This window comes from Chaetodon auriga, chromosome 22, assembly GCF_051107435.1.
Source record: "Chaetodon auriga isolate fChaAug3 chromosome 22, fChaAug3.hap1, whole genome shotgun sequence".
NCBI lineage: Eukaryota > Metazoa > Chordata > Actinopteri > Chaetodontiformes > Chaetodontidae > Chaetodon > Chaetodon auriga.
Window position 1 is genome coordinate 17,604,890 of NC_135095.1, and position 25,620 is coordinate 17,630,509.

Below are 25,620 nucleotides of genomic sequence, written 5' to 3' on the forward strand. Positions count from 1 at the left end.
TTACTGACCAACTTTTTAAAAAATTCCTCTAGACTTTATCTTAATGGCTGTGTAATGCAAACTTTCCTTCCAAGTTTAATATTTTGTCGACATTAAAATACATATGCCATCTCATGAAACAGGCCAAAATGTTTGAAGGTAACATTGAATAGCATGAAAATAGACAACAGCAACTTATCGTGAAAGTGTAGACCGAGTTTCTGCACATAGTGTAAACATCGTTTTCAAAATTGCGACTTTTGTACTGATGACCATTTGGGCCACACAGGTAGGCCCGCACACCTGTTTTACTTAAAAATAAGAACAAGTCCCACTCTGAAAACACTTACCGTTGTTTTGGGAGGTATATCCAGAATCCTCTGAGACTCTTCTGTCCGTCTACATCAGATTATTCCTGCAAAATGCGTGAAGAAGACTTTTAACTTGTCTCCAAAGAAGTGTCTCTTGTGATGCCAAGATGGCAGCCAGACGCGACATATCTACATCAATTTTATGCGAAGCACTGTCGACATTGAACATTGTATAAGCAGATTCGTCAAAAAATAACATACGTTAATATACGTTATTTAATATTTACTTATGTAACATATTTATCTTGCGTAAATTCGCTAATATGATATGACTGTTCGGTTTCCAAAATAAATTTTAAAAATGGCTTGGGTTTATCATAGAGAAAAACTGACCATAAACTTTCCGACATAAACGTATTCATCAATATAAAAACCTCAGTCTGCCGTCACACGGGAGCCATAAACTGGGGCCAAATTAAGTTTGTTCCACTGATGTAATTAAAAGTTTTAGTAACTTCGTAAATGAAGGGATATGCTTACATTGAGCCATGAACGCAGCTGAAGTTATCGCGTGATTTAAACTTTCGCGCGTGGTTATGACGCTTTACACGCGGAAGCTGTTTGTGTTGGTGGTGTTACGTTGTTTAACGGCGCTTCCAGCAGACTTTTCCTCAGTTTAAGCGTTATTAACAGATAACTCGCGGCTCTTTTATGTTGATTGTCGCCGCTCAGGATGGGAAAAGCAGACTTCCTCTCCCCCAAGGCGATAGCCAACCGGATAAAATCCAAAGGTCTCCAGAAGTTGAGATGGTACTGTCAGATGTGCCAAAAACAATGCCGAGATGAGGTGAGACGTTCACTGAATGTGTCTTATTTCCTTCGGTGGTTGTTGTTGTTGATGTTTTCGCCTCATTATTGTTTTCGGTTTGTTGACAGAACGGGTTCAAGTGTCACTGCATGTCAGAGTCCCACCAGAGGCAGCTGCTGCTGGCTTCAGAGGACCCCAACAAGTTCATGGACTATTTCTCTGAGTAAGTGCACTCATGGCGGTGTGTGTGTGTGTGTGTGTGTGTGTGTGTGTGTGTGTGTGTGTGTGTGTGTGGCTGTTAATGCTGCATTTTAGATGGTGCAGCTCATTCTTCTTTGCTTTCTCCCAGTGAGTTCAAAAGCGACTTCGTGGAGCTGCTCAGGAGACGTTTTGGTGAGTGAAAACTCTCCACACATCAGCCAGATGTTCGGAAACAGCAGCTGTTTGCTATCAGCACTGTCTCAACCTGCTCGTCCTTTAACCTGCAGGGACCAAACGAGTGCACAACAACATTGTCTACAATGAATACATCAGCAACAGAGAGCACGTCCACATGAACTCCACACAGTGGGAGACCCTCACTGACTTCACCAAGTGGCTGGGCAGAGAAGGTGAGCTCCACCTGCACACATTTCCTGCCGGTCACACTGATCATGTTTACATGCACATTCACATGTTGGTGTGAATATAGAATTTTAGCCATCAGACGCAGTATTTAGAGACCAAACTGAGTACAAGTACTGCCACATTACAGAGGGATTATTTGAAACGTGTAATCATCTGCTGAATGTTACCGCTAGGCCTCTGCAAGGTCGACGAGACGCCTAAAGGCTGGTACATCCAGTACATCGACCGCGACCCGGAGACCATCCGCCGGCAAGAGGAGCAGGCGAGGAAGAAGAAGCAGGACCTGGATGACGAGGAGCGGAGCGCCAAGTTCATTGAGGAGCAGGTCCGCAGAGGCCGCGACGGCAAGGAGACGGACGTGAGTGCCGGCGGGACGGACTTCAGCTTCGCACGTGCTAAATTCGTTGACACGAAGATTCAAATTAAAATAATGTTTTGGATTTTATTCGGCAGGAAACTCCAGTTTTCACAGAGCTGAAACGTGAGAGCGAAGAAGAAAAAGGTGAGTAGATAAATGACAGACAAACTGGTTAAAGAACAGTGATTATAAAGGTTTTTCCTCAGTGTTAAAGTCTCTGGGACGTCGTAATTAATCTGAGTATTCGGTGATTCTGCTAAGAAAAATTTCTGATGCATTTCTTTCTGCTCACCTTCACGTGTTTCTGCAGTTGCTTTCAACCTGGGCGCCTCTGCATGTGTCGCCGGTCCGTCCAAATCGAGGTACGGATGTTTCTGTGCAGGATGCTAACTGTTCGGCCTAATCGTCAGGCAGAGATAATGAAATGATTTTGTCTGACACCGTTTGTAGTTCTGCTCTGGGTGCCAACGCTCTCAAAGCAGCACCGTCGACGTCGTCTTCGTCGTCCACAAAGAGGAAAGACATGTCCTCCAGTTCAGACTCGAGGGCGGAGAAGAAGAAGAAATCCGCCCTGGAGGAGATCATGGAGGTAGAGAAGATGACTGTGTGTGGTTGCGTATGTTCCAGTTTAGTGTCCTGACAGATGCTTTTTGTTCAGATGGAGGAGCAGAAGAAGAAGAAGCAGCAGGAGGTCAGAACAGATTACTGGCTGCAGCCCAACATCGTGGTCAAAGTCATCACCAAGAGGCTGGGAGAGAGGTACCACAAGAAGAAGGCTGTCGTCACGGTGAGGGTGCTTTGTATCTACTCGGGGTGAGACTGTGTCCTGACTGGATGCAACACGACTTAGTAGGAATATTGTCTTTTCAGAATAAAGGCAAACAGCAGAATATTACACGCGTGTAGACGCAGACGGTGTGGACGGACACAGAATGTGGGGAGAAGAAAGAAGGCGTGTGTGTCGCTCACAGCTGTGGATCCTTTTGTTGTAGGAGGTGCGAGACAAATACGCAGCGGTGGTGAAGATGATCGACTCCGGAGACAAACTGAAGCTGGACCAGAATCACGTCGAGACGGTCATACCTGCACCAGGTAAACCATCAAACCCTTAAGCCCTAAAGAGCAGCGTCCTGACGAATCCTGAATATGAAACTGATCGTGGATGAGGTGGAAACATCAAACACCTCAGCTGTGTTTGTCTGTGCTCGTCAAACTTCCTGCAGGTAAACGTGTTCTGATCCTGAACGGACCGTACAGAGACGCCGAGGCTCTGCTGGAGGGAATAAACGAAAAAAACTTCAGCGCCAGGCTCACGCTCGACTCGGTGAGTGTCCTCAGTGTCCTCCATCAGCAGCAGCAGCATCAGCATCCTTCGTCACCGCTGCAGCCATCGTTAAAGCTTCATCTTCTCTCATCTTTAGGGTCAGCAGAAGGGGAATACGGTGGACGTCGCCTACGAGGATTTCTCCAAACTGGCCTGAACTAACAGCCTCCAGAGACTCTACTGTGTCAGAGTTACTTCCCCGGGACTCACCTGTACAGACCCACACACCCCACGACGCAACACGCAGACAAACACAGAGCCGTGTGTTCAATTTGTTTTTTATTTTGCATTGATGTTCAAGTCGATCTTAGCATTGCAGATGTACATTTTCTCCAAATAAATTCAACAAAAGTGACGTCTGGTGCTGTTTGGAAAATAATCAGGACAGAAAAACATTCAGGATTTTAAAAAGGAAAAGCTGAAATCAGGAAATGGAGATTCACACAGACACCAAAGAGAGTTTCCTCTGGCTCCAGTGTCTCTCACCCTCTCTAAATGAGTGATTTCCTCACTGACCCGGGGGGTTAATAGCAGCGTGGGGTACTTGAATGTGTTTCTGGCTGCTCAGAGCCTCTGGAGGAAGCTGTTCAGATGTGGAACGATGTAGTCGGTGTAGTGGCCGTCGATGAAGCCCTTCCCGCTGTTGTGTATGAACCAGCAGTAGATGTTTGAGCCACGCCTCCTATCACGCCTGTAGTCCTTCTGCCAGCCCCTGACACACACACACACACACACACACACACACACACACACACACACACACACAGAGTTTTAATATGACATGGGTTTGATCAGAAATCGCTCTTATATCAGACGTTGATATTAATGTGTACCTGGTGACCTGCAGCCTGTTGCCCTTCACCTCCATGGTGGCCTCCTTCTTCAGAGGGTCGACTCCTTCGTGGACGTCGTACACACTCACCTCAGGCTCTCTAGAAAACTGCCCTGGAGGAGCACACACACAATTTCAGCTTCTAGTCTACCAAATGAATAAAAAGTCTTTGAAACCTGCCTCATCCTGTCACAAAAGGTCACTCTTCAGTCATCTTGATGAAAGCAGCTCACACACGATGGTATGAAAACTGTAAACTGAAACACGGCAGCATTTCAAAATACTGACAATGCACACAAAACATCAGTTTTAAGAATAATAATAATTATGGGATTGCTAAAAAAAACTATTATTAAACTTGTAACTGTTGGACGAAACAGATGTAGTTTCATCTGTCAGTCATATTTTGATTTTAATTTGACCCTGAATTAAACACCTGAAGTCTATTAGTTAGGGCTGGCAGGTCTAATTTTTATAAATAAAAATAATTAAAAACATAAAAAAATCACACACAGTTTTTCTGAATAACATCACCAAAGAATCTCTGTTTTAATGAAAGACAGTGGAGCAGATGGAGGGAAATCCTTGCGTCTGATTGGCTGTTGATACACGATAACACTTTACCAAAAGTGTAAGATACTTTTGTTTGCACAACTGTTATTTATGTTAACTTTATTCATATCCATTACATCTGTGCAAATATTTTGTGCAATATTACGTATGTTTTAATGTTAAATATATATATTTTTACTGTGTAATAGTACATAATACTGTATTTATTATCCATATCTAATTTCTGTACAATTCAATATGGCGATAGTATCTTTAGGGCAGTAGTATTGTTATACCCTTGTATATAATGTATATAGTTGATTTTGTTCTGTGTCCTTTTTTATTGTCTTTTTTGGTCTTTTCTATGTCTCTCTTTTATTCTTTTCCTCCCTGTAACAAGTAATTTCCCCATCATGGGATTAATAAAGTTTTATCTTATGTTGCACCTTAAGGTGCAGTACCACTGTTGGCCACTAGATGCTGGTTCCAGAGTTCATACCAAAGCCTGTAATTACGCAGAGACGTACCTATGAGTCCGTGGACTATAGGGGAGTACTGGTTGTCGTTGGCGATGTAGATACCCAGGAAGTCAACACTGACTGGATTTTTCTTCCACACACGGTGAAGCAGCACCATCACCTGGATGTTATTATTTATTACGATGGAAACATGGGAGTTCTTCATAATGGAAATCCTCACACTGAAACACAGAAACATGACAGCATGAGACAAAAAGACTCTGATGTCCAGGCAGCGAGTCAGACGCTGTGATGAACGGGGTTACCCATCCTGTGTGATGTCAGCCGTGGCCCCCCAGGTGAAGGAGTGGTTGTTCCTGCCGTCGGTCATGGTGATGCTGTCGGTGCTGACGGTCACGCTGACTCCATCGGGCTGGTAGTAGACCGAGATGGTGCCGAAGTACGTGTTCAGCTTGTTTTTGTGCATCTGCTTGGAGCCAATCAACTGACCGTTCACAACCACACCTTTGGGACAGGACAGAGGCGTCAAGATGTGGGTCAAGCCATCAAATGTAGTGTCAAGCTTTATTTATATCAAGGGACAAATGAAGTTTGGTCTCTTGATGGAACTAACATGTAGCATGTGCTAAAACACATGAGAACAGGAAGAAGAACTGCAGTAGAACAGATGTTTTACTACACTGAGTACGGCGTGGTACCTGTTCCGCTGTCAGACACCAGGTTGAGAATGTGGCCCGGTTTGGAGTCGATGTTGAAGCAGACGTCCATGTTGCTTCTGGGCAGGTGGACGATGAAGTGAGGGTCATTATCCACTGGGTGAGAGACACGGAGCTTGTCACACACCGAGTGTGTTCACATTTAACACTGCAGCTGGAAGAGTTATCCTGATCTAATGGAAGTCAGCAGAAGTGTGTGTGTTACCTAAGTTGACCTGTTGAGGCAGGGCCCACTCCTCCGGACCCTTCTCAGCTTGACTCGGTGGAGCCATGGTGGTCATCTGGACCCAGGGTGGAGGCTGGTAGACAACCCGGACTGGAGCCAGACCGGAGGACGCCGAGCCTCCTCCTATTCCTCCCCCTACATGCACGACACAGCATGAAGGTAACCCAAATGTTGTTCCATCAGCATGGTCAGCCTTTGATTTTGTGGATGTAATGTTGTTTATTAACTCCACCAAGATGGAGGTTAAGAATAAGAATAATAAATTAGCTTCCAAATCCTGCTTATTTCTGTCCTTTAAATTCAAACTAACACCCAGACAGGAACATCGGTCAGCACTGAACAGCGTGTTTCCTGTCAGGCACCTGAGCAGCAGCCTTGCTTGGGGTCCCTCGGAGAGTCAGCCAGTAGCCTCTCGGTGGCGTCCTCGCTCTCCACCAGCAAGGCGGTGAGAGGAGTGACGAACTGATGCTCAACAGCCAGCGACATGATCCGCTGGGTGATCTTCCTCTTCTTGGCAGCTGTCGGAGCCAAAGACCTGCAGGAGAGCCGCTGCAGCCGTCAAATACTGACACTGATACAAATTCACACATCGGTTTTGTATGAAACCGTCCGGTATCACCTGACAGCTGTGATTAGTATTATTTCACTGAGACACTTTATGGTCATTTATTTCATGTGATTCACTTCTCAATCAGTTTGCTGTTCAGCCTCCCACCTTTCAGAGATGAGCTGTTTGATGGTGATGTAGGCCCACATTTGTCTGGCGAAGCCCGTGAACGAGTGCTGGTGCTTGGCCAGCTCCGCGTCCAACTCCGTGGTGTCGGCCTCTGTCTCCAGGGTGATATCAAGGCGGGACTGAAGGAGAGGATGGGGCAGAGGACACTGGGGTTACTAGGCCTCGTTTCTTCCCTTCACCCATACTTAGTGCACTTTGGTTAACCATAATGCCTCCTGAATAGACTAAACTTACAATTTACAAATCCTACTATGGCGAAAGCTTGACCACCATAGGTGCAAAGGTAAAAAGTCCTGTTAGCAAGGTTAGCATCTCCACATCCACCACTGCACGAATTCTCCTCATGTAAACAAAGGTTCACACTCTGTTGGTGGTGTTGATGGTTGTGTTTATACTCACAGCAGACGCGGTGGTGAAGCTGGTCAGGGTGTTGCTGTCAGACGGCAGCACCTTCCCGGCCACCACCAGCTCGGAGCCACTGAAGTACTTGTCGAAGCGGTTCTGGGTGACGTCTGACACCGACTCCTCCGGGAACTGGACGGTGATCCTCCTCAGCAGAGGAGAGGAGACCTGGCTGTAGAACGTCTGCAGGGGGACAGGAGGGAGACTCAGCAATACAGAACATACAGGAAACAAAGGTTCTTCAGGTTTTTGGTCGAGTTTAGAGGAGAAATGGGTGAGTTGTTCGCTAAAGGAAAGGTTTTCCTCAAAGGTTTTGTACCCGTAGCTGCTCTGCGGCATCATGGTTGGCATAGATCCTCTGCGCCATGCCCCTATTCTCCATGGCAATGCGCTCCAGGAAGTCATAGTCCACGTCGAAGCCAATGCCCAATGAGAAGAGAGAAAACTCTTCCCTCATCACCCGCTTCACGTTCTTCTGGATGGTGCTGAGCTTGATCTCACCTACAAACACCGCAGAGAACAGCATGTTGGTGATGAAGAGTTGCTTTGACAGCAGAACTCAGATTGAACCATCTAAAAGTATTCTAACTGCAGCTGAGTCAGTCTTACCCACTGTGGGGTCTCCATCAGACACCAGGATGATCATGGAGACAGAGCGAGGGTCGATGAGCCCCTGATTGGACGCCCTCACCAGCATCTGAACTGCTCTCATCAGAGCCTCGTTGATGTTGGTACCTGGGGTCAAAGGTCAGTATAGGTGTTTATGTTCAGCAGGTTATCGGAGCAATCAAAAAGTTCTCCTGCTTGATTACAGAATAATATTTCCACAAACCTCCGTTGGGTTTGATGTTCTGGATGTATTTCTTGGCATCTGCGATCTGAATAGAGGAGGCGGGAACCAGCTCCTCGCTCCAGCAACGCACATTATGGTTGAAGTCAATGATGCTGAAGTGGTCGTCGATGGTCAGGTCATCCAAAATAGCCTGCATGGCCTCCACTGTCTTTGGGAGAAACTTGGGATTAAACACATTCTGCCGAATGGCCACACAGTGGCAGCGTTTTACAAAGGAGGGATGAAGAATGAGCAGGAGCTGGAGGGGTCAAAGTTCACCAAACTCCATCCAAGTAAACAACCGTCACTTACTTGCTTCATCTTGACTCCCCACATGGATCCGCTGACGTCAATAACAAACACGATGTTTTTAGGAAGAGGCGAGAGGTTGGAGGGAGCGAAGAACTGGACGAAGTGGCCATCTGAGACCTGGAGGAAGCAGTGAAGCCTTGAGAGGTCACCTTCCAAAGGCTTTTTAGCTATTAAACGAGTTCATCAATGAGGCTTTTAACTGTACGCTTGGAGTGTGTGATACCTGTAGTTCCCCGGCGTTGCTGTCCCTCGTCACATCATATTTGACCGTGAAGACGCCGTCGATGGCGCTTTCTGTGCAGTTGTCGCACTTCCTCTGCTGCTGTATGTTGGGCTTGAAGACGATGTGAGCCTGGGGACACAGACAGTTCATATATATTATCATAATTACTATTATGGGGGTATGTTTTTGGTCTTGTGTGTATGTTCTTAATTTTCATCATTAAATCTCAGAAACTGCTGAACAGATTTCAGTGAAATTGGGTTCAAATTTGGGTCACGAATCCAAGAAAATGTATTTTGATTCAAATAGCGCCATTATGTGGCCATTTAAAACAAACTTTAATTTTGGGCTGAATCCTGAATTCCTGATTCGTGAATTCCTTCAGTCTGTGTCTTTCAGTGGAGCCGACTCCAATTTGACAAATTTCATCCAAACTGCTCGATAAAATGTTTGGTTTCTCTGGATCTGCATCTGTTTTCTTACCTTGTCTTTGGATGACGTAACTCTGATCAGCTCTGTAAACTGCGCTCCCAGGGTGTTTGGTGTTTGTACCATGGAAATGCCCTTTGGTTCATAGATGTAGACATCCGCCTAAAGAGAGACCGGTGGTCAGGGATGACTGCAAGAACACCTACAGGCCTACAAACGTACACTAGTCATGATATTCTTACCTGGAACTGTGGCACCAGCCTCCCAGGCTGCAGGTACAGCGAGTGCTCGTAGAAGCCCAGCTTTCTGTGCATCATCTCCTGGTAGTGGAGCTCAAACTCAATGTTGCTGCCAGGAGGAACGTGGACTTCTGTCTTAAAGGTCTCCATGTCCTGGGAGTTAGCCCTGTAAAGCAGACACATTTCAGTCTGTCTGACGCTGCACAGAGGATTGTGAATCCAAGAGGTTGCCTCAGTACCTGACGATGCCTGCTGCCTTGCCTCTGGCTCTGGCCTGAGCGTACAGGTTCCTGGCGACCGTCTTCTCCTTCACTGAGCCCACAAACGTTATCCCGTTCACGTTCCTGCAACAAAAAGCGTTGCGAGTTCAAACCTCACGAGCTCTGTGTAAAAGAAAGGACTGCGTGAAACTGGGCTCACATGGTGAAGTTGGTGATGAAAGCTCGTTTGGGGATCTGGACGTTGAAGCCGATGCTCTGGGCCTTGGAGCCCGAATTGACCACCGAGCTCCTGACGGTGGTGTGGGCGAAGCGGGACGTGATCCGGCTCTCCACCTTGTAGCTCTTGACGGTGATGTCATCTCCACGGATGGCCTGTGCAGGCATGGACAGAATAAGGGCATCTTGATCACGACCCAGCTGGTCTGTGATTTTAACTCATATCATCAATATGCATCAAGCATGGATGCTTTGGTTTCTGGTGCTCCACAGAGGGCACGTCTCTGTTAGCATGAGGTCAAATTTACATCAGAAAGATCTTGTCAAAGTTTGAGATTATATAAAGACAAATACGGGCAGAAGAAGACCGACAAAAACGGGAGGCAGAGCAGGATTAACAAGAGCAAAGTCAATAACCCGTCAGTCATGGGAATCTCTTCAAACAGCAGCATATTGACTATTAGATAAGGTTAAACTCTGCCACAGTGGAGGGGGCTCGAACAACAAGCGGAGGGTCATACCTCAAAGTCTTCCTGCTCCTCGCTGGTCAATATCGCTCTCTGAAACAAACACAAGTCATCAGCTTCACACTGCCTTCATCAGCCCTCTGAGAGGAGATTATAAGTCACAAAGTGCTGTTATTAAGACGCGGGATCGCAGTCTGACGACGCCTCGTTTGTGTAATCACTCAGAGGAGTTTACTGCAGCATCAAACAAATGATCTGTATTCCACAGTCAGACCTGTGTATGAATAAAGAAAGTCAGGCTGTTTGGAGGAAGATCTCACCTTGTGTCTCTCCCGATGATCCAGATGCGACTGTTGGCAAAAAGAAAATTATGATGAAAATCAGATTTAAGCCTCAAGTTTCTGTAATGTGGTGAAGTGAGTAAAATGTGACAACATTTCATATGATTTAACAAGAAAAAGGTGAGAAAAAAAAGAGGAGTCAGGAGTCCAAAAGGGACTTTTTAAGTGAGTTTTAAAGGTCAAAGGTCAGAGCAAGCATTTAGATTTAATTTCAAAAACTAATGTAGACACAAGAAAGAAAGTTCATCGTAATAATGATGAATATCAGATTCAACCATCAAGCATAATTAACCCAGTAAGATGAATAAAAGATAAATTTAGCATTTTTTTCTGCATCAGTTCAGAGAGCAGCTGCTTGTTTTTTACATGTGATTTAAATTACATTAAGACAAACTTCAGAGCTCATAAAACACTGGCAAGAACGACCCCTCAGACATGCAAAGATGGGTTTTAAAGAGAGTTAAAGGTCAGAGGTCAGGGCAAGAAGTTAGATTTAATTTCAAAGATTTATGTTTAGGCAAAAACACTCAAATTATTTACAGTTCTTGTAGTACTTGTAAGATAAGAAAAACATTTTCTCTTTGAAAAGAGTTTTTCTCATTTTCTCTTTAATGTGAAAATCATAAAATCCCATAAAAAACAATGATGTGAAGAAACAGCTCTTCTTGTCAGTGATTAAAATAAGGCCAACAACCACCAACGGATGCAGAATCTACTCATATGCATCAGGATATAAACGTTTATTTAGACTTTTTTCCATTCATGAATTACAAGCAGTTTGATCCTCATCCTGGTTTAAGATCAGTATCAGTCTAAACTGTCAGTTAATCCCCATCCTGTGCATAAAAAGCTGCATAAACACTATTTTTCGGACATCACACCCGTCCCTCAGGCCCTGTTCACACCCTCCAACTCACCGTCTCTTCCTCCCATTCTCCGTCTATCACAAACTCAAAGCAGCGGCCCTGTTGGAGGACCAGGAGCCCCAGAAGCAGCAGCAGCAGACGGCTCATGTTTCCAGGCCTGTGGGCTCAAACACACATATCCTCACACACATAGAAAAAAAACAACAATGCTGGGAGGCAGTCGGTCCTTCTGCAGGGAGAAACACGGCCGAGCTGAAAGCCGAAGGTTAAAATCCACTGAACTGATTGACTCCCGGCCCCAGTCAATATTTGTTGTGTTTCATGTATCCCAGAAACAAGGAGGAAACTTTGAAACTTGACCTGCAGAGTGGGCAGGGTAAATAGGACACTTTTGACTCATAGCAGATTAAACAGAGATTTCAATTCGGGTGGTTCTGACTCTGATGTAAAAGTCAGCATCATGGTGCACATTTGGCCAAATATCAGTCTGAGCTGTGTCTGATACTGAGGCAGCAGCTTTTGAAAAGGCCAGGCACAATTTAAAGTTTGTCTAGTTTCCATGGGAAAGACGTAATGCTGCATTATGCCCGACTGCCCACAAGATGGCAGCAAAGTAAACCTCAACGCTGAAGCTTCCGCGTTTCCTCAATCATTGTGAATGAATTGAATTAAAGAATGAATTAAAAATAAAGACAGAAAACTGAAGTGAATGAAAACACAAAGAATGATTTTACACCGTGACACTGTATATTTAGTTGAGTCCTGAGGTGTTTCAGTGCAAACTTATTCTTCTAACTAAATAAAATAGGCACATAAAATTATCTTGTGACATATTTTCCTTTGTTTGTGTAAAACATAGTTTAGTAGCTGCATATAAACTTTGCAAATTTGCATTATTTATTGTGAAACAGAGGTCAGATTTCAGGCAGCTGATGGGGAAATTATGTTTTAATGGGAATAGCATGCTGCCTTCAAGTGCTCCCGTGTTGTGCAGCAGAGGAGGAAATGAACAGAGAAATAAAGATACCCATAATGCAGTTTTCTCGTAACTGTCTGAAATCAATTATACATACAAAATTCTGCAGAATCCTTTATTTATTAATAGTTTATAAAGTAATTTAGGATTAACATATCGAGTGCAACAAACTAATAATCATAGAATATCAAACATGGGAGTCACTACAATTTAGGACGACTAATTCAACTACAGGCTGGGAAAAGTTCCTGTCAGCCGCCTAGTGGTGATTACAGGTACTACAAGTAAAAGTCCTGCATTCGTTTGTGGGTTAATATCACAGCTGCATTAATGTGTTTGCTGCGTTTTACTCTTCTATTATTCCACTATTTGAATTAACCTACTTTCTAGGAACATGCCTCTTTTTCGGGTTTTCACTCACAGTGGTATAAATTCTGACAGTCCCTGAAGGCAGCAGCAGCTCTAATTGCCCCTCATTCAGGAGTGGGGCTGAAAACACTGCATCTCTCTCCTCCAGAGGGTGGGCGTATTTTTCTCCGGCACACCGTGTCACTCTGTCCGGTCACTCTGGTCTGGACAGACGGAGACTCGGAGACGCTGCGCGCCGGAAATAATGTCCCATTTATCTTTCTGAGGTTTACTGGAGACGGACTGCAAGATGCTGCTGTTGACTTTACTCCTGTGTTTCAGCCCCGGCGTACTGGGCCAACTGGAGGAATCCCAGTTTGGAGATGACATTGACCTGGCAGATTTTGACTTAGACATTGTAAGACATTTAAAAGACGAAGGTGTTGTGCTTTCTGGTGCTTGGATCTCCTCACCTGACTCCTCTCTTTGTGCACACAGGCGCCACGCAGAGTCCCACGGCAGGTGAAAACTATTCTAGCCAAGGTAAAACCACGTTCACCACACAGATAAGACGGTTTTTGCATATTTGTCTATTTTTCCTTAAAATTAGAGGCTGAAGGTGAGAGTTGGGTTGAGTCCACATGCATTTTTAAAATGCAATTTTAACGGAAAATCAAGAAAAATGTAAGTTATTTAAAGTCAAGGGTGAGAAGCAATGCTGTCTTCGCCTGCTGTCTCAGGTGTGGTCATTTGGCACATCGGACAAATATCGATAGCTTTAATCTCTCAATACTCAGAGTTTTGGAGTTAATGGTGAACTAACATCCCTGATATGAAGAAAACAAAATAGAACTTTATGTCTTTGTTGGTGACCTCGAATGCATGACCTACTTTAAGTTATTTACAACCATATTTAGTCACTCTGAGCGTGTGCGCTTTGGGCGTGACGCACAGGAGGTCCGCCAAGCGCGCAGATGTGCCAGAGTATCTGTAATGCGCTGGATCTTAGCTCATGGGGACACATTCATCCGCCTCAGTTTGGTCATTTTAACTCTGGGATATTCAGGTTTCTTTGGAATAAGGTATCTTGGCTAATCAAAAATAAACTGGGGGATTTTCTGCACGCACAGCAGGGCCGCGTAAAATCGTGCCAAACTGGCGTTAATGAGCCGTGATCTGAAAGCCCTGGTGATATTTATGTGCTGGTGGTTGGGCATTAATGTTTTATCGTTTGCAGGAGAGTAAACCTCACATCCAGGAACTCTCCATCAAGACCACCATCATCTCCCGCTACGCCTTCACCGCGGTGTACTGCGCCATGCTCAACCGGCACTCCGCCGCCACCGAGGCCGTCTTCCAGTTTCAGATCCCCGCTAACGCCTACGTCTCCAACTTCACCATGTAAGAGCCGAGCAGGTCACCTGAGAGTGGACCTGAAATCAAAACAAGATGATCAAAGCCTCGTTAGGCCACGAGCTGGGATTTAAAATACATCAGTGTCGTCGGAAAACCTTTTATCTCAGCTTGGGAAAAAGTGCCTTATTTTTAAGCTTAATGAAAATACCTTTTCAACTAATCCAGTGAGCACTGAACGACTTCTATAAGTGACCATAAAATCTTCTGAACCACCTCAGCTGATTTTAAAACAATGCTTTAGTCTTGACAGGAACAGCTGACCCGAATCTGGCCTTCTTGGATTGTTTCATTTGAAGGATTTTTAGAGGCTTTAAGAGGTAAAAACAGCCAGGATTTCAAAAGAAAAGAGCGAAAAATGTCAGAAAAACAAACATACATTTGTGCAAGAGGAATATTTTTATTCTCTCTCTTATCCCTTTAATCATGGGGCTCCTCAGTTTTATTCCAAAAAGGGGTCTGACCCCAGGGTGGTGACCACTGCTCTACAGTACATTTAAATGAGAATCCATTAAGATGTTCATTCAATTTCTTGTGAATAGAACTAATAATAATTGTTATCAGTAAGATTTGACAGGTTTTAGAAGAAACTAACATACTGAGAATCCTGTTATGAACACTTCATCATTAAAATGGGAAGCAGAGATCAAGTGATAAAGGCCACGTCTAAACTTCTTATCGGCACCTTTTTAGAAGTAAAACAGCAAATAATAACATCCTCCTGTCAGTCATCGCTCCTGTTTGTACCCAGAAAGCGGTCAATCTAAGCAGATTTGGACATTTTTTGGAAGGTATTTTATGAAAGAAACAGGATTTAGTGGCTGGAAGGATTTATGATGTTTCTGTTTCTATGGAGATGTTAGCAAGGAGCCAAGAGAGGGTGAAAACTTTTACACTGCAGTTAAGACACACAGTGACCAGAGTCCATTCATGTGCAGGACTGGTGCCCATAAATAGGTAACGACGGGATTTTGTTCACAAATTCTGCCTTTTGTCTGAGAAAACCCAGTTGAAACGTGACAATAGGTGGTCCCGAATGTGAGCGCCGCTCTAATCCTCGACCTTTGACCCCGTGAACCAGGATCATTGGAGGGCGTGTCTACCAGAGTGAGGTCAGGCCCAAGGAAAGGAGGGTCAAACAGGAGAACGGAAAACCCAAGAACAAAGAGTCAGGTGATGCAAGGTAAGAGAATCTCCTGAGTGTGTGTGTGTGTGTGTGTGTGCGTGTGTGTGCACCTTTCAGTATGTGTGTGGTCACTCCTATGGTCTGGCGTCTCCTCCTAATTACACAGCAGCGCTCGTTCCCTCTAATGTTCCTATTTTGCAAACAGAGATTGATAATATCCCCACTAAAACCTCTTTTACCACAACTGGGCGGCCACAAAGAGTGAGTGTGTGTCCGGTGTGTTTGTGTGTGTGTGTGTGTGTGTGTGTGTGTGCGTGTGTGTGTGTGTGTGTGTGTGTGTGTGTGTGTGTGTGTGTGTGTGCAGGCTGAAGTGAGTCTGAAATAAGATCATTACTCCAGAGACGAGGATTGTCATATAAATCTGTGGCCCAAGACGTGACATATGGAAGGAGTGACATAACGTTTCCAGCTGTCATGCAAAAAGTGACATTTGATTAAATGAAGTCTGGTGATTCAATGGCTCCGTTGTAAAGCAGCGAGCAGAGGAGGAAGGAAAGGATTGAAGTGGAAGATGTGAGATTAGACAGAGGCAGCACTTCCATGTTCATGATGTCACCACTTGGACTGTTGTCCACCTCCTCTGTGCTCTTTCCTAATTGCTCCAATGTTTGTCCTCTTCTCTCATCTGTATGTTTTCAGCAGTGAAATAAAAAGCTCTAAAATATGCTATTAAACCAGCAGAGTCACCAGATCAGATACGTTTACACCAGAGAAAACAAAGGCAAACTTTCGATGTCTTTAGGTCTAAATTTCTAACATTAAAGTCACTTTGAGTAGAATTCCATTGGTTAATAAAATGACCAATCATTTATACTTGAAATTATCATTTTTCAGTGCTTATTTAACCGCAATGAATTAGAAATATCTCAAGCTTCAAGTCTGCAACTTGATATTTAAACTACGCAAAAATGAATGGAAGTCAATGGCTGCTTAAGATGGAAAACAAGCATTTAAGACTCGGAAAGCAATGGTAGGAGTTTAGAAAATGGTGAGAAGTAATTTGAAGACAGGACTGCAGGTGTAGGACATGAAAACTGTTTCCCTTGTTTTCTTTAGAAATTAACTGTGTTTATTTTGACACAAGAAAGAATTACAGCATAAAGTTTGCTGGTTTCCAATCAAGAAAGACAGAAACAGTCAGAACGAGCTGAAGGAGAACAGAACCAGTGCTGTAATTTAGCAGTTTTAAGAACATGACACTTAAAGGACCAGTGTGGAGGATTTAGCGACATCTAGTGGTGAGGTGGCAGATTAGCTTCATTTAAAAAAAACAGTAATTACCAAAATGAAAGTGCCTTTTTTCACGTTGTGTCCAGTTCTGAGCCGGAGGTGGAGGTGTTCAGGATGGCGGCCAGCATCCCGGGCCGGAACCGAGCCGTCTTCCTGCTGACCTACGAGGAGCTTCTGCAGCGACGGCTGGGACGCTACGAACATGTGACCAGCCTGCGGCCGATGCAGCTGGTCAGCCGCCTCAGCCTGGACGTCACCATCGTCGACCACTCGCCCATCACGGACCTCCAGGTGCTGCCGCTCCGCAACGGCAGGAGCACCGGCGCCTCCAACAGTGCAGCTGGAGCTAATGCGCCCAAGATAGCAGGTTTACAGATACATCGTGTTATTTTAGCTGTTAATTTTATCACGCATTTGCCATTTCTTGTAGTTTTTTATTGTTTTTTTGCTTTAATAATTTTCCCCTCCTGTTGTTATTTTGGTCATGCTGCACACGTAATATTTGGCCGACTTTACTTGTCTCTGGGTTCTGTCTCTGTGCTTCAGGAAAACCTGAGCCTCCCGTCACCACTGTGATCACGAACGAAAAGAACGTCTGCAAGATCACCTTCAGCCCCAACATCGTCCAGCAGGCCAAGATCACCACCAGCGGCCTGCTGGGAGACTTTGTGATCCGCTACGATGTGCAGAGAGACATGGGGATCGGAGACATTCAGGTGAGACGTCATCATTGTGGAGACCAGAGCGGCCAGATCAGATCTTCATTGTTCTGCATGTCCTAATGTGTGTGACATGCATAAGCGATCCTGGCTAACTGTGGAAGCTGAAGGTAACGATCGTAAAGAATTAACACCTCTAGATAAACTCTGACAAGCAAACGTGCAAAAGAAACACACAGATGAGGTTTTGATGAATAAAACACAGGGAGGCAGACTGTGAAAGAGCATAAAAATAGTTTTCATATTTTGTATGTGTGCACACAAATTTCCCATCTGACGACACGCACTTATCCACCCACCTGTTAGTCATTCATTTCTCTGGTTTCCTGCCAGCACAGCCACTCGGCTGCCTGCCTCCTCGGTCTGTCTTCAGAACCAAACTATGTTTTGACAATCACACGCAGCTACTGCAACCGATCTGACCGCCTGTTGTATGTCAGTAAACTTCTTTCTTTCCCAGGTTTTAAATGGCCATTTTGTCCACTACTTTGCCCCCAAAGACCTGCCTGTGGTGCCCAAGAATGTGGTGTTTGTGATCGACACCAGCGCCTCCATGCTGGGGACTAAAATCCGACAGGTAAAGCAGCAAAAAGTGTGAAGTTAAAGCTGCAGGATTTTTGTACCAGTTATCCTGTGAGGGCTCATCAAATGCAGAGGTTATTATAAATACAGCGTCTAGATGGAAACAAGCATTCGTTTACATTTTTGTTTGCCGATTTTCTTGAAATTCGGTTAAAGTTTGCGGTACATTGTATAGAAACTCAGCTACAGAGGACTGAAATGGACTTAAGCCAATGGGAAAGATGGAAAACTTAGAGCACAATTTGTATGAACTGGGACATGCTGTCAATAACATGACGGTCAGTGGTAGTTACTGGGCTGACCATGCAAAACCACAGGTGTCCTTTAAATATTGATGAGTCACTTCCTGTTGATCTGTTCCCACTGAGCTGTTCTTGCTAATGCTCAGACTGCAGCTGAGTCCAGAACCGAATCTGGGCCAATCTGAGGGACTTTTATCTGCTGCATCAATGTGGGATGTTGGCTGATGCGTTAAAGTTGAAGTCTTTTAAAGTCTTACCTACTGCAGCTAAAAGACGTAGCAGATATCTCATTCTTACTTCTCCTGAGCGTCTGAGTCTTGCTTCCCATGCAAAGCAGTTCGCCCTGTTTTTGAGCAGAATCTCAGTGGTTGTATTGGATCAGAAAACTGACACCCCACCTCCTCACTCCCACACTGGAATATCAATATCAGACCCCTTCCTCCGTCTGCAATAGCGCGATAATCCCCTCGGCCAGACTGATCTCTGCAGCTGCCACGAGCGAAGAGCGCAGAAACAGAGGAGGCGAGGTGAGGAGAGAAACTGAAAAACAGATTTTGAGCAAGGAAGAAAAGTGGAAACATACAGCACAAGGCTGCGCTGTGAGGGAGGAAGGTCAGCGTCTATGGGGTAATGGAACTTTCTAGACAACAGTACCCTCGACCCCTTGATCCGTCCCCCCACCCATCTCCAGCCCCCAGCGGGCCGCAGCAACAGAACAACAAGTGTGCTTTGATGTGGCTTCACAATAGAGGGTTTCAGTGCAGGTCACTCTGCGGTCCTGACCCCTGCTGTATACAGCCCATATAGACATCTAGAAACCCCTCAGCAGCAAATTATATATCACACCCACGATCAGGGCTGCAGAGACTGTGAAGCTCCGGAACAGAGAGGGAGGGAGGAAGAAGTTTCCCTGTTTGCCTTTTTCCCTACATGGACTCATTCAAACCAAAGTAGTCGGCAGTCAAGAGAGATTAACGCTGAGGAATTATCCGCCTTTCATTGATCGCTTGTACTTGACACCTGAAGGGCCTGGAGTCGAGTTTCACAGCTAAAGAGGGTTCAGTTTATTTTACTACCGCACCGTCAGCAAGCACCTAAAACTAATTCTAACAATGTTCGTGTACATCTGACGAAGAGGCAAAATACTTTGGACCAAAGTCAAGCTATAAAAAGCTTGTTTCTAGTTCCCAAAAAGTTGATGCATAGACGAGCTTTAACATTACAGGTACAGGTAAAAGAACAACAAACACGCTTTTATTTTAACATGCGCTCAGATTAACTAGCTCTCTTCCATTTTAAACACATTTTGACACCAGTTTTGACACCACCCTCCTGGGCCCGACTAATGGGTGGAGTGTGTGTGAGGGATATAAACATCACAGCTGGTCAAAGGGCCGGCTGTTTGATTGATGGCCTGCGTGTTTCGGTTCAGACCACCGCAGCTCTAGCGTGATAATACCATGAGCGTGGCTCCAAAGCACCACAGAGACCGTGACCACGTTGAGTATCCAACATTCTGTCGACGCAAGATTTCTCACGTTTGTCTGCTGTGAGATGTCGTTTCTCTTCCTTTCTCAGACTAAAGATGCTCTGTTCACCATCCTGAGGGATCTGCGACCGGGCGATCGCTTTAACTTCATCAGCTTCTCCAACAGGATCAAAGTCTGGCAGCCGAACCGCCTCGTGCCGGTGACGCCGCTTACGATCAGAGACGCCAAGAAGTTTATTTACACGCTGGCGACCACTGGAGGTCAGATGTTATTATCCTTATGGCTTGCTTCTTCACAGTTCCCATATTTGTTGTTGGATTGATGTATTATTAGCAGCTGACAACAAGAAGCGACATCTCCTCACCTCAGGCACAAATATCGATGGTGCCATCCAGACTGGCTCCTCTCTGCTTCGCGATTACCTCTCCAGCCCTGACGCCAGCCCCAACAGCGTCTCGCTCATCATTTTCCTGACGGACGGACGGCCCACGGTCGGAGAGATGCAGTCCGCCGCCATCCTGGGGAACGCTCGCTCAGCCGTGCAGGAGAAGTTCTGCATCTTCACCATCGGGATTGGGAATGACGTGGACTACCGGCTGCTGGAGCGCATGTCTCTGGAAAACTGTGGGATGATGAGACGCATCCATGAAGAGGCCGACGCAAGCGCTATGCTGAAAGGGTAAGAGCGATGTGATCTTCACAGACCATCATCTCCTCTGAACTGCTAATTCGATTGTTGATCTTTAGAGCTTTTGCTCAGATTCTGTTAGTTTTCCAAACCTCTGCATTTTTGTAAAAGATGTTAACATGGCAGCCATCTTGGATGTGTGAAAATGGCGACCAAACTGGGGACTGATCGTAATGCTGCACTTACGATTCTGCTGGCTACACCTGTTATTGTCATACCTGGAAACACTGCATGCTCCTCAAACCTTGTTATGAATAATCGTCACACATGGATCCTTAAGTTTCGTATGTTTGCCTGACATCACGTCCCAAAATGAAGCTAGAAACTAAAAGATTTTAACTGTCTTGAAACTGTCGGGCGGCCATGGGCGTATAGTATTATTATATTGTAGTGATTGTGTGTAGTTTTCAAAGCATTTCATGAAAGATCTTTATGAGCAGACAAGGAGCTCCTCATTTCTAAGACAACATCACTGACTCTTACTTTAACTAAGTAATTATTGTCAAATTTCCCCTTCATATCTGTATAATCCTCCTCTTATTAAGCAATTAGCTCTCCTTAATCCCTCGCCTCCACCCCTCTGACACGTCCCTCCATCTCTCATCAAGCCGTGAGGGAATGAAGACGGCAAATGTGACGGTGCTGACAACAGACCTCTTTAATCAACTTCAACATGTGACAGCCACAGACTACAACAGCCACCCTCTTTCTCCCCCAGACGTTTTTTCTGGCCTTAACACACAACCCTCTCCTCTCTCTCTTCCGCACTCAGACACACGAGGTGTTTGTTCAGTCGGGCAGGAATGTGTGTGTGTTGTGAAACCTGCATCTGAGTTTGTACGTGGGGTTAACAGATAGACTGCGCAGATAATAGCCCTCGTCTTGCCTGAACAAACACGCTGGTGAAGAGGTGAGGAGGTTTACTGCGGCGTGACAACAAGGACGGGACAGAGGACTTATGCACACACACATTCACAGTCTTTGCTTTATACACGCTCTGTTATGAGTGTGTGCACAAACTCTGAAGTGGGGTGGCAGAAGCTTTGAGAGGTGAGACGAGCAGGCTTGAGGCCGGAAGGCGGCTTGTTTGAACAAACAGCACGCTCGATGAAATCTGTAATAACATCCTTCTTTTTCTGCTGATGTGCCCTTGAGCAAAGGCTCTGAACATGAAACTGGTGATGGTTGGTGATGGATCATGTTCAGATACTGTGTGCATAGTTGCGAGTTCAACAGTCAAATTAGCGTAATGCTACATGCTATGCTATAAGACACTGTCCTCAGCAGAAAAATAACACCACTGATAATCTGTTCACACACTTATGTGCAAAGTGTGAACTTGTTGTGCTGCAAAACCTCAAAAGTTTCAGACTTTCACCTTGTGACAGCAGTTTGCTTCAATTCTCCTCCCAACAACTAATGTTGGTTTCTTTCAGCCATGACCAGAACCAAGAAGTTTTAGCTGCCCTAACTTAACCAAACCTTCACCGTAGAGGAGGCAGAAAATGCCCATATGATGAAATCGAATTGTTTTAAGGACGACAGTGACAAATGTTTAGACGTTTATGTATAAAGACATGTTAATTAAAGAATATGCTCCAATGTACAGATTCTACCTGGTAGCGTCATTGCTTTGTTCCCATCTAGGTTCTACGATGAGATAGGAACCCCTCTGCTGTCTGACATAAGGATCAACTACACCGAGGACTCCGTCCAGTACGTCACTCAGCATCTCTTCACCAACTACTTCAACGGCTCTGAGATTGTCATCGCCGGCAAGCTGACCAACCAAAGCGCCGAATCGCTCCACGTCCAGGTTACAGCCAGCAACAACGACAAGAGCATCGTCCTGGAGACGGACGTTCCTCTGCGGCAGCGGCAGACGGAGACGGAGAAACATGTGAAAGCAGCTACAGCAGCGATGGCGGCCGGAACTAAGGCTCCAGGGTCAGGGGTCACACAGGGTTTAGGGGCTGCTTTAGGTTCAATAGCGGAAGACTTTGTGGAACGTGTCTGGGGTTTCCTGAGCGTCAAGGAGGGGCTACGATCGCGACTGAGGGTTCAAACCAGCAAGGAGAGGGAAGACCACATCCGACAGGCCACCAATCTGTCTATGACCTACCACTTCCTCACTCCACTCACCAACCTGGTGGTGGAGAAGCCTGAGGTCCTGGCTGACGGCACCATGGCCCCAGCACCCACCATCAGCCCGGCGGCTGGTGAGGCTGTTTCAACAGCCAATGAGCTGCCAGCTGACACAGATGATGGAAAGCCACAGAAGCCCAGCGGGAACCAAGGCAGCCAGACGTCGCCTCTGAGCAACGCGATTGGTGAGGTTGTGTCTTCTAGATCTGATTAGCTGTTAGCATTTTGTTTACATTTTTTTCATGTGTATGAAAGTATAGCTCTGGCACTGGCGACAAATGAAAGATAGTCTGCAGAAAATACGACTAAATACATGTTTCCTTTTGTCACTAGCATGGTTGGCTGTTAGCTGCTATGTGTTTAGCTGCGTTTTAAGAGGAAGCATTAACCAATGGCAGCTCACTGCAGAAGATAAATGTTCCCTTCCTTGTAGGTAAAGTTGTGAGGAGACCGGCAAAGAAATCCATCACCATCTCCAAAACATCAGGTGACTCCACCTTCCCTCCCTCATGTAAACATTTGTACATTTTCCCCTGAGCTGTTTCATGTGATAGCCTCTGAACCCTACACACTGTAAGCAAACACGCAGCGCTTACAAGGCTCCATGAGGAGACTTGAAAGAGACGAGACGGGGAATGTACAGTAGACTCTCTCTCTCTCTCTGCGCTCTCTGTGTGGGCGGCCTGTAATTTGGATGTTCGTCAGACGGTCGGCGCTAATCACACAGACAGCGAGGGGTTCTGGGATGCCTCTGAACACGGCCCGCGAGGAGGAAAGAACACGCAGGGTCTAATTGAAATACCAACACAAGCGCTACGTGGCACTTTAAACATGCAAGTGCGTGTTCGCGAACGCACACACACACCGAGCGAATGGGACCGGGTGAAGAGATGAGAGGTGGATGTTTGTGCATGTGTTACTGTAAAGAGAGGGAGCCCATCAGAGGCAGTTAGCGAGGGCTAATGACCCTGTCATTACTGTTGCTCTATCATCTCCTCTCATCTCATCACTCCTCTATTCATCTGAGCTGGTTCTCACCAGCCGGAGGAGACTCCAGCCAATGATGGAAACTATCTGAGACCAATCAAGTGAACGTTGCCAAATCAAAGACAGCTACGAATCAGCTGTCGCCTCTCTTTATATCACGAAGAGGCTTTACAGACACCAAAGACCCAACAGCCCTGCTGGACAGTCAAATTTGAACAAGATAAACAATGAGTGTTAGTTAGCTGGTAGCATGCTATCACAGCTGTCAAAACATGTAAAAATGACCTGAAACTTTATTTACTGCTTGCGTACTATTATATAAATCTGCCATCTTCTTCCTGCCTTATAGAGGAAATCATTAAGTGAACACGATGCTCTAAAATCTCACTGTAAAGAATCTAGTTTCAGGCCTGTATCACATTCCTGATTCGTGCTGCTGTGTCTCAAAGGCGCCATTACTTTTGCCTCTCTCTGAACCTTTAAACTCCCTCAGCGGACGGTGACCCCCACTTTGTGGTGGAGTTCCCGCTCAGTAAACTGACCGTGTGCTTCAACATCAACGGTGAGCCGGGACACATCCTGCGTCTGGTCTCTGACCACAAGCACTCTGGTAAGACCCAAAATGCTGCTAGACCTCATTCCACAGCACCAAAACCGCTACCTCACATCAACATCCACATCGTTTATGCTTTGCGTGGGTCATTTACGTTACGTGCCTGCAGGTGTGACGGTGAACGGGAAGCTAATCGGCGCCCCGGCTCCGCCTGGCAGCCACAAACAGCAGCGCACCTACTTCAGCACCATCACCATCGTGGCGGATCACCCCAGACGCGCCTACATCGAGGTGACGCCTAAGAAAGTCATCCTGGACGGGCGGGACAGAATGGTGCTGCCGTGCCACTCCACCGTCTCCGTGGACAGCGGCGCTCTGTCAGTGTCCATAGTGGGAAAGTCTAATGTGACGGTGACGGTCGGAGGAAACATCAGCTTTGTGATCCTGCTGCATCACTACAAGAACCCTGCCCCCTACCAGAGAGACCATCTGGGGTTCTACATCGGACGCAGCAAGGGGCTGTCGCACAACTGCCACGGCCTGCTGGGTAGGCGCTAATGAGCTTTATGAGCTGATTGAGGTTTGGGTGATAAATCCCACCATTATCAGTCATTGAACGTGCTGAAAGCCTCACATTATCACCACCATAGAAGGACACATAGCTGTGATGTCGTCTCTGAACCCAGACCACAGACGCTGAATATGTCCAACCTCTGACTGATTTGACTTTCAGGTCAGTTCCTGTATGAGGAGGTGGGCCTGGCAGAGCTTCCAGCAGGAGGAGACACGAAGCCCTCGGCCGTCCTGAAGGTGAAGGACCGATCGGTGCCGGTGGTTCAGAAGAGCCGGAGGATCTACAGCGGGACTCAGAGCGTGGACTGCTGGTTCGCCCGCAACAACGCAGCCAAGCTGATAGACGGACAGTACGAGGACTATGTGATGTCGCACATGTTCGCCACGGGGGATTGGCCACACGGGACCAATCGAGTGTGAGATGGCTGACGCTTCGGCTGTGTTGACCTAACTCATTTTACTCTGTATCCATATCACATCCCAGCAGATTCAAAGCGTTTCCAGAAGCCCAAACCTTCACATTTCAGTTTTCTTTCCACCTGCAGCCTCTTTTGAATATATTTTTTTACTATTTCTAATGAAAATTTAATGTTTTTTTTTATTATATTGTGCGGATATTTTGCAATAATTTTGTAACTGTAAATAAAAAACACTTAAACCCACATTTTGAGCTTGTTTTCTGTGACATTTGCGCCCATTTCGGAGCACATGTGAGCTTCTCCTACACACTAAATATGTATGTCAGCATGTCCTGAACGTGGCACTGAGCTGAAGATCACACCTGGTTAACACAGAGACCAGCCCCAGTAACTAACCCCTTGTCCCAGTGCCAGTGAACACACACACACACACACACACACACACACACACACACACACACAGCTCCACAGTCCTCCCTGTCATCAGCTGGAGGTCACAGGGCTGCTGGCCCCGCCCACACAGGTGTGCTCTGGCCAGGTCCCGCTCAGGTTGTCTGTCATCGCACTGGCTCG

The 25,620-nt window shown here is 45.9% G+C and overlaps 3 protein-coding genes across 3 annotated transcripts; 2 read left to right on the forward strand and 1 right to left on the reverse strand.

The window, feature by feature from the left end:
• Window positions 1-891: 891 nt before the first annotated feature.
• Window positions 892-5,262, forward strand: kin (Kin17 DNA and RNA binding protein). The gene is made up of 12 exons (XM_076722045.1): window positions 892-1,137; window positions 1,227-1,321; window positions 1,448-1,491; window positions 1,587-1,709; window positions 1,899-2,083; window positions 2,179-2,227; window positions 2,394-2,445; window positions 2,534-2,672; window positions 2,742-2,870; window positions 3,076-3,175; window positions 3,307-3,407; window positions 3,505-5,262. The coding sequence occupies exons 1-12, from the start codon at window positions 1,024-1,026 to the stop codon at window positions 3,562-3,564; spliced, it is 1,191 nt and encodes a 396-aa protein (XP_076578160.1). The 5' UTR covers window positions 892-1,023; the 3' UTR covers window positions 3,565-5,262.
• On the reverse strand, window positions 3,972-14,104 carry itih2 (inter-alpha-trypsin inhibitor heavy chain 2). The gene is made up of 22 exons (XM_076722044.1): window positions 14,073-14,104; window positions 11,548-11,653; window positions 10,610-10,639; window positions 10,344-10,382; window positions 9,806-9,978; window positions 9,625-9,729; window positions 9,389-9,551; window positions 9,201-9,308; window positions 8,718-8,846; window positions 8,495-8,611; window positions 8,183-8,351; window positions 7,960-8,085; window positions 7,670-7,851; window positions 7,348-7,533; window positions 6,928-7,067; window positions 6,575-6,747; window positions 6,192-6,347; window positions 5,969-6,082; window positions 5,576-5,774; window positions 5,319-5,491; window positions 4,241-4,352; window positions 3,972-4,119 (listed from the first exon to the last, which is right to left on the reverse strand). Exons 1-22 carry the CDS (start codon window positions 14,102-14,104, stop codon window positions 3,972-3,974), a joined length of 2,880 nt encoding a protein of 959 aa, XP_076578159.1.
• Window positions 13,049-25,220, forward strand: itih5 (inter-alpha-trypsin inhibitor heavy chain 5). The gene is made up of 14 exons (XM_076722043.1): window positions 13,049-13,238; window positions 13,319-13,363; window positions 14,058-14,221; window positions 15,315-15,416; window positions 16,736-17,016; window positions 17,196-17,365; window positions 17,829-17,945; window positions 19,771-19,942; window positions 20,052-20,361; window positions 22,018-22,700; window positions 22,949-23,002; window positions 23,996-24,112; window positions 24,225-24,602; window positions 24,789-25,220. Exons 1-14 carry the CDS (start codon window positions 13,131-13,133, stop codon window positions 25,046-25,048), a joined length of 2,961 nt encoding a protein of 986 aa, XP_076578158.1. The 5' UTR covers window positions 13,049-13,130; the 3' UTR covers window positions 25,049-25,220.
• The last annotated feature ends 400 nt before the right edge of the window (window positions 25,221-25,620 follow it).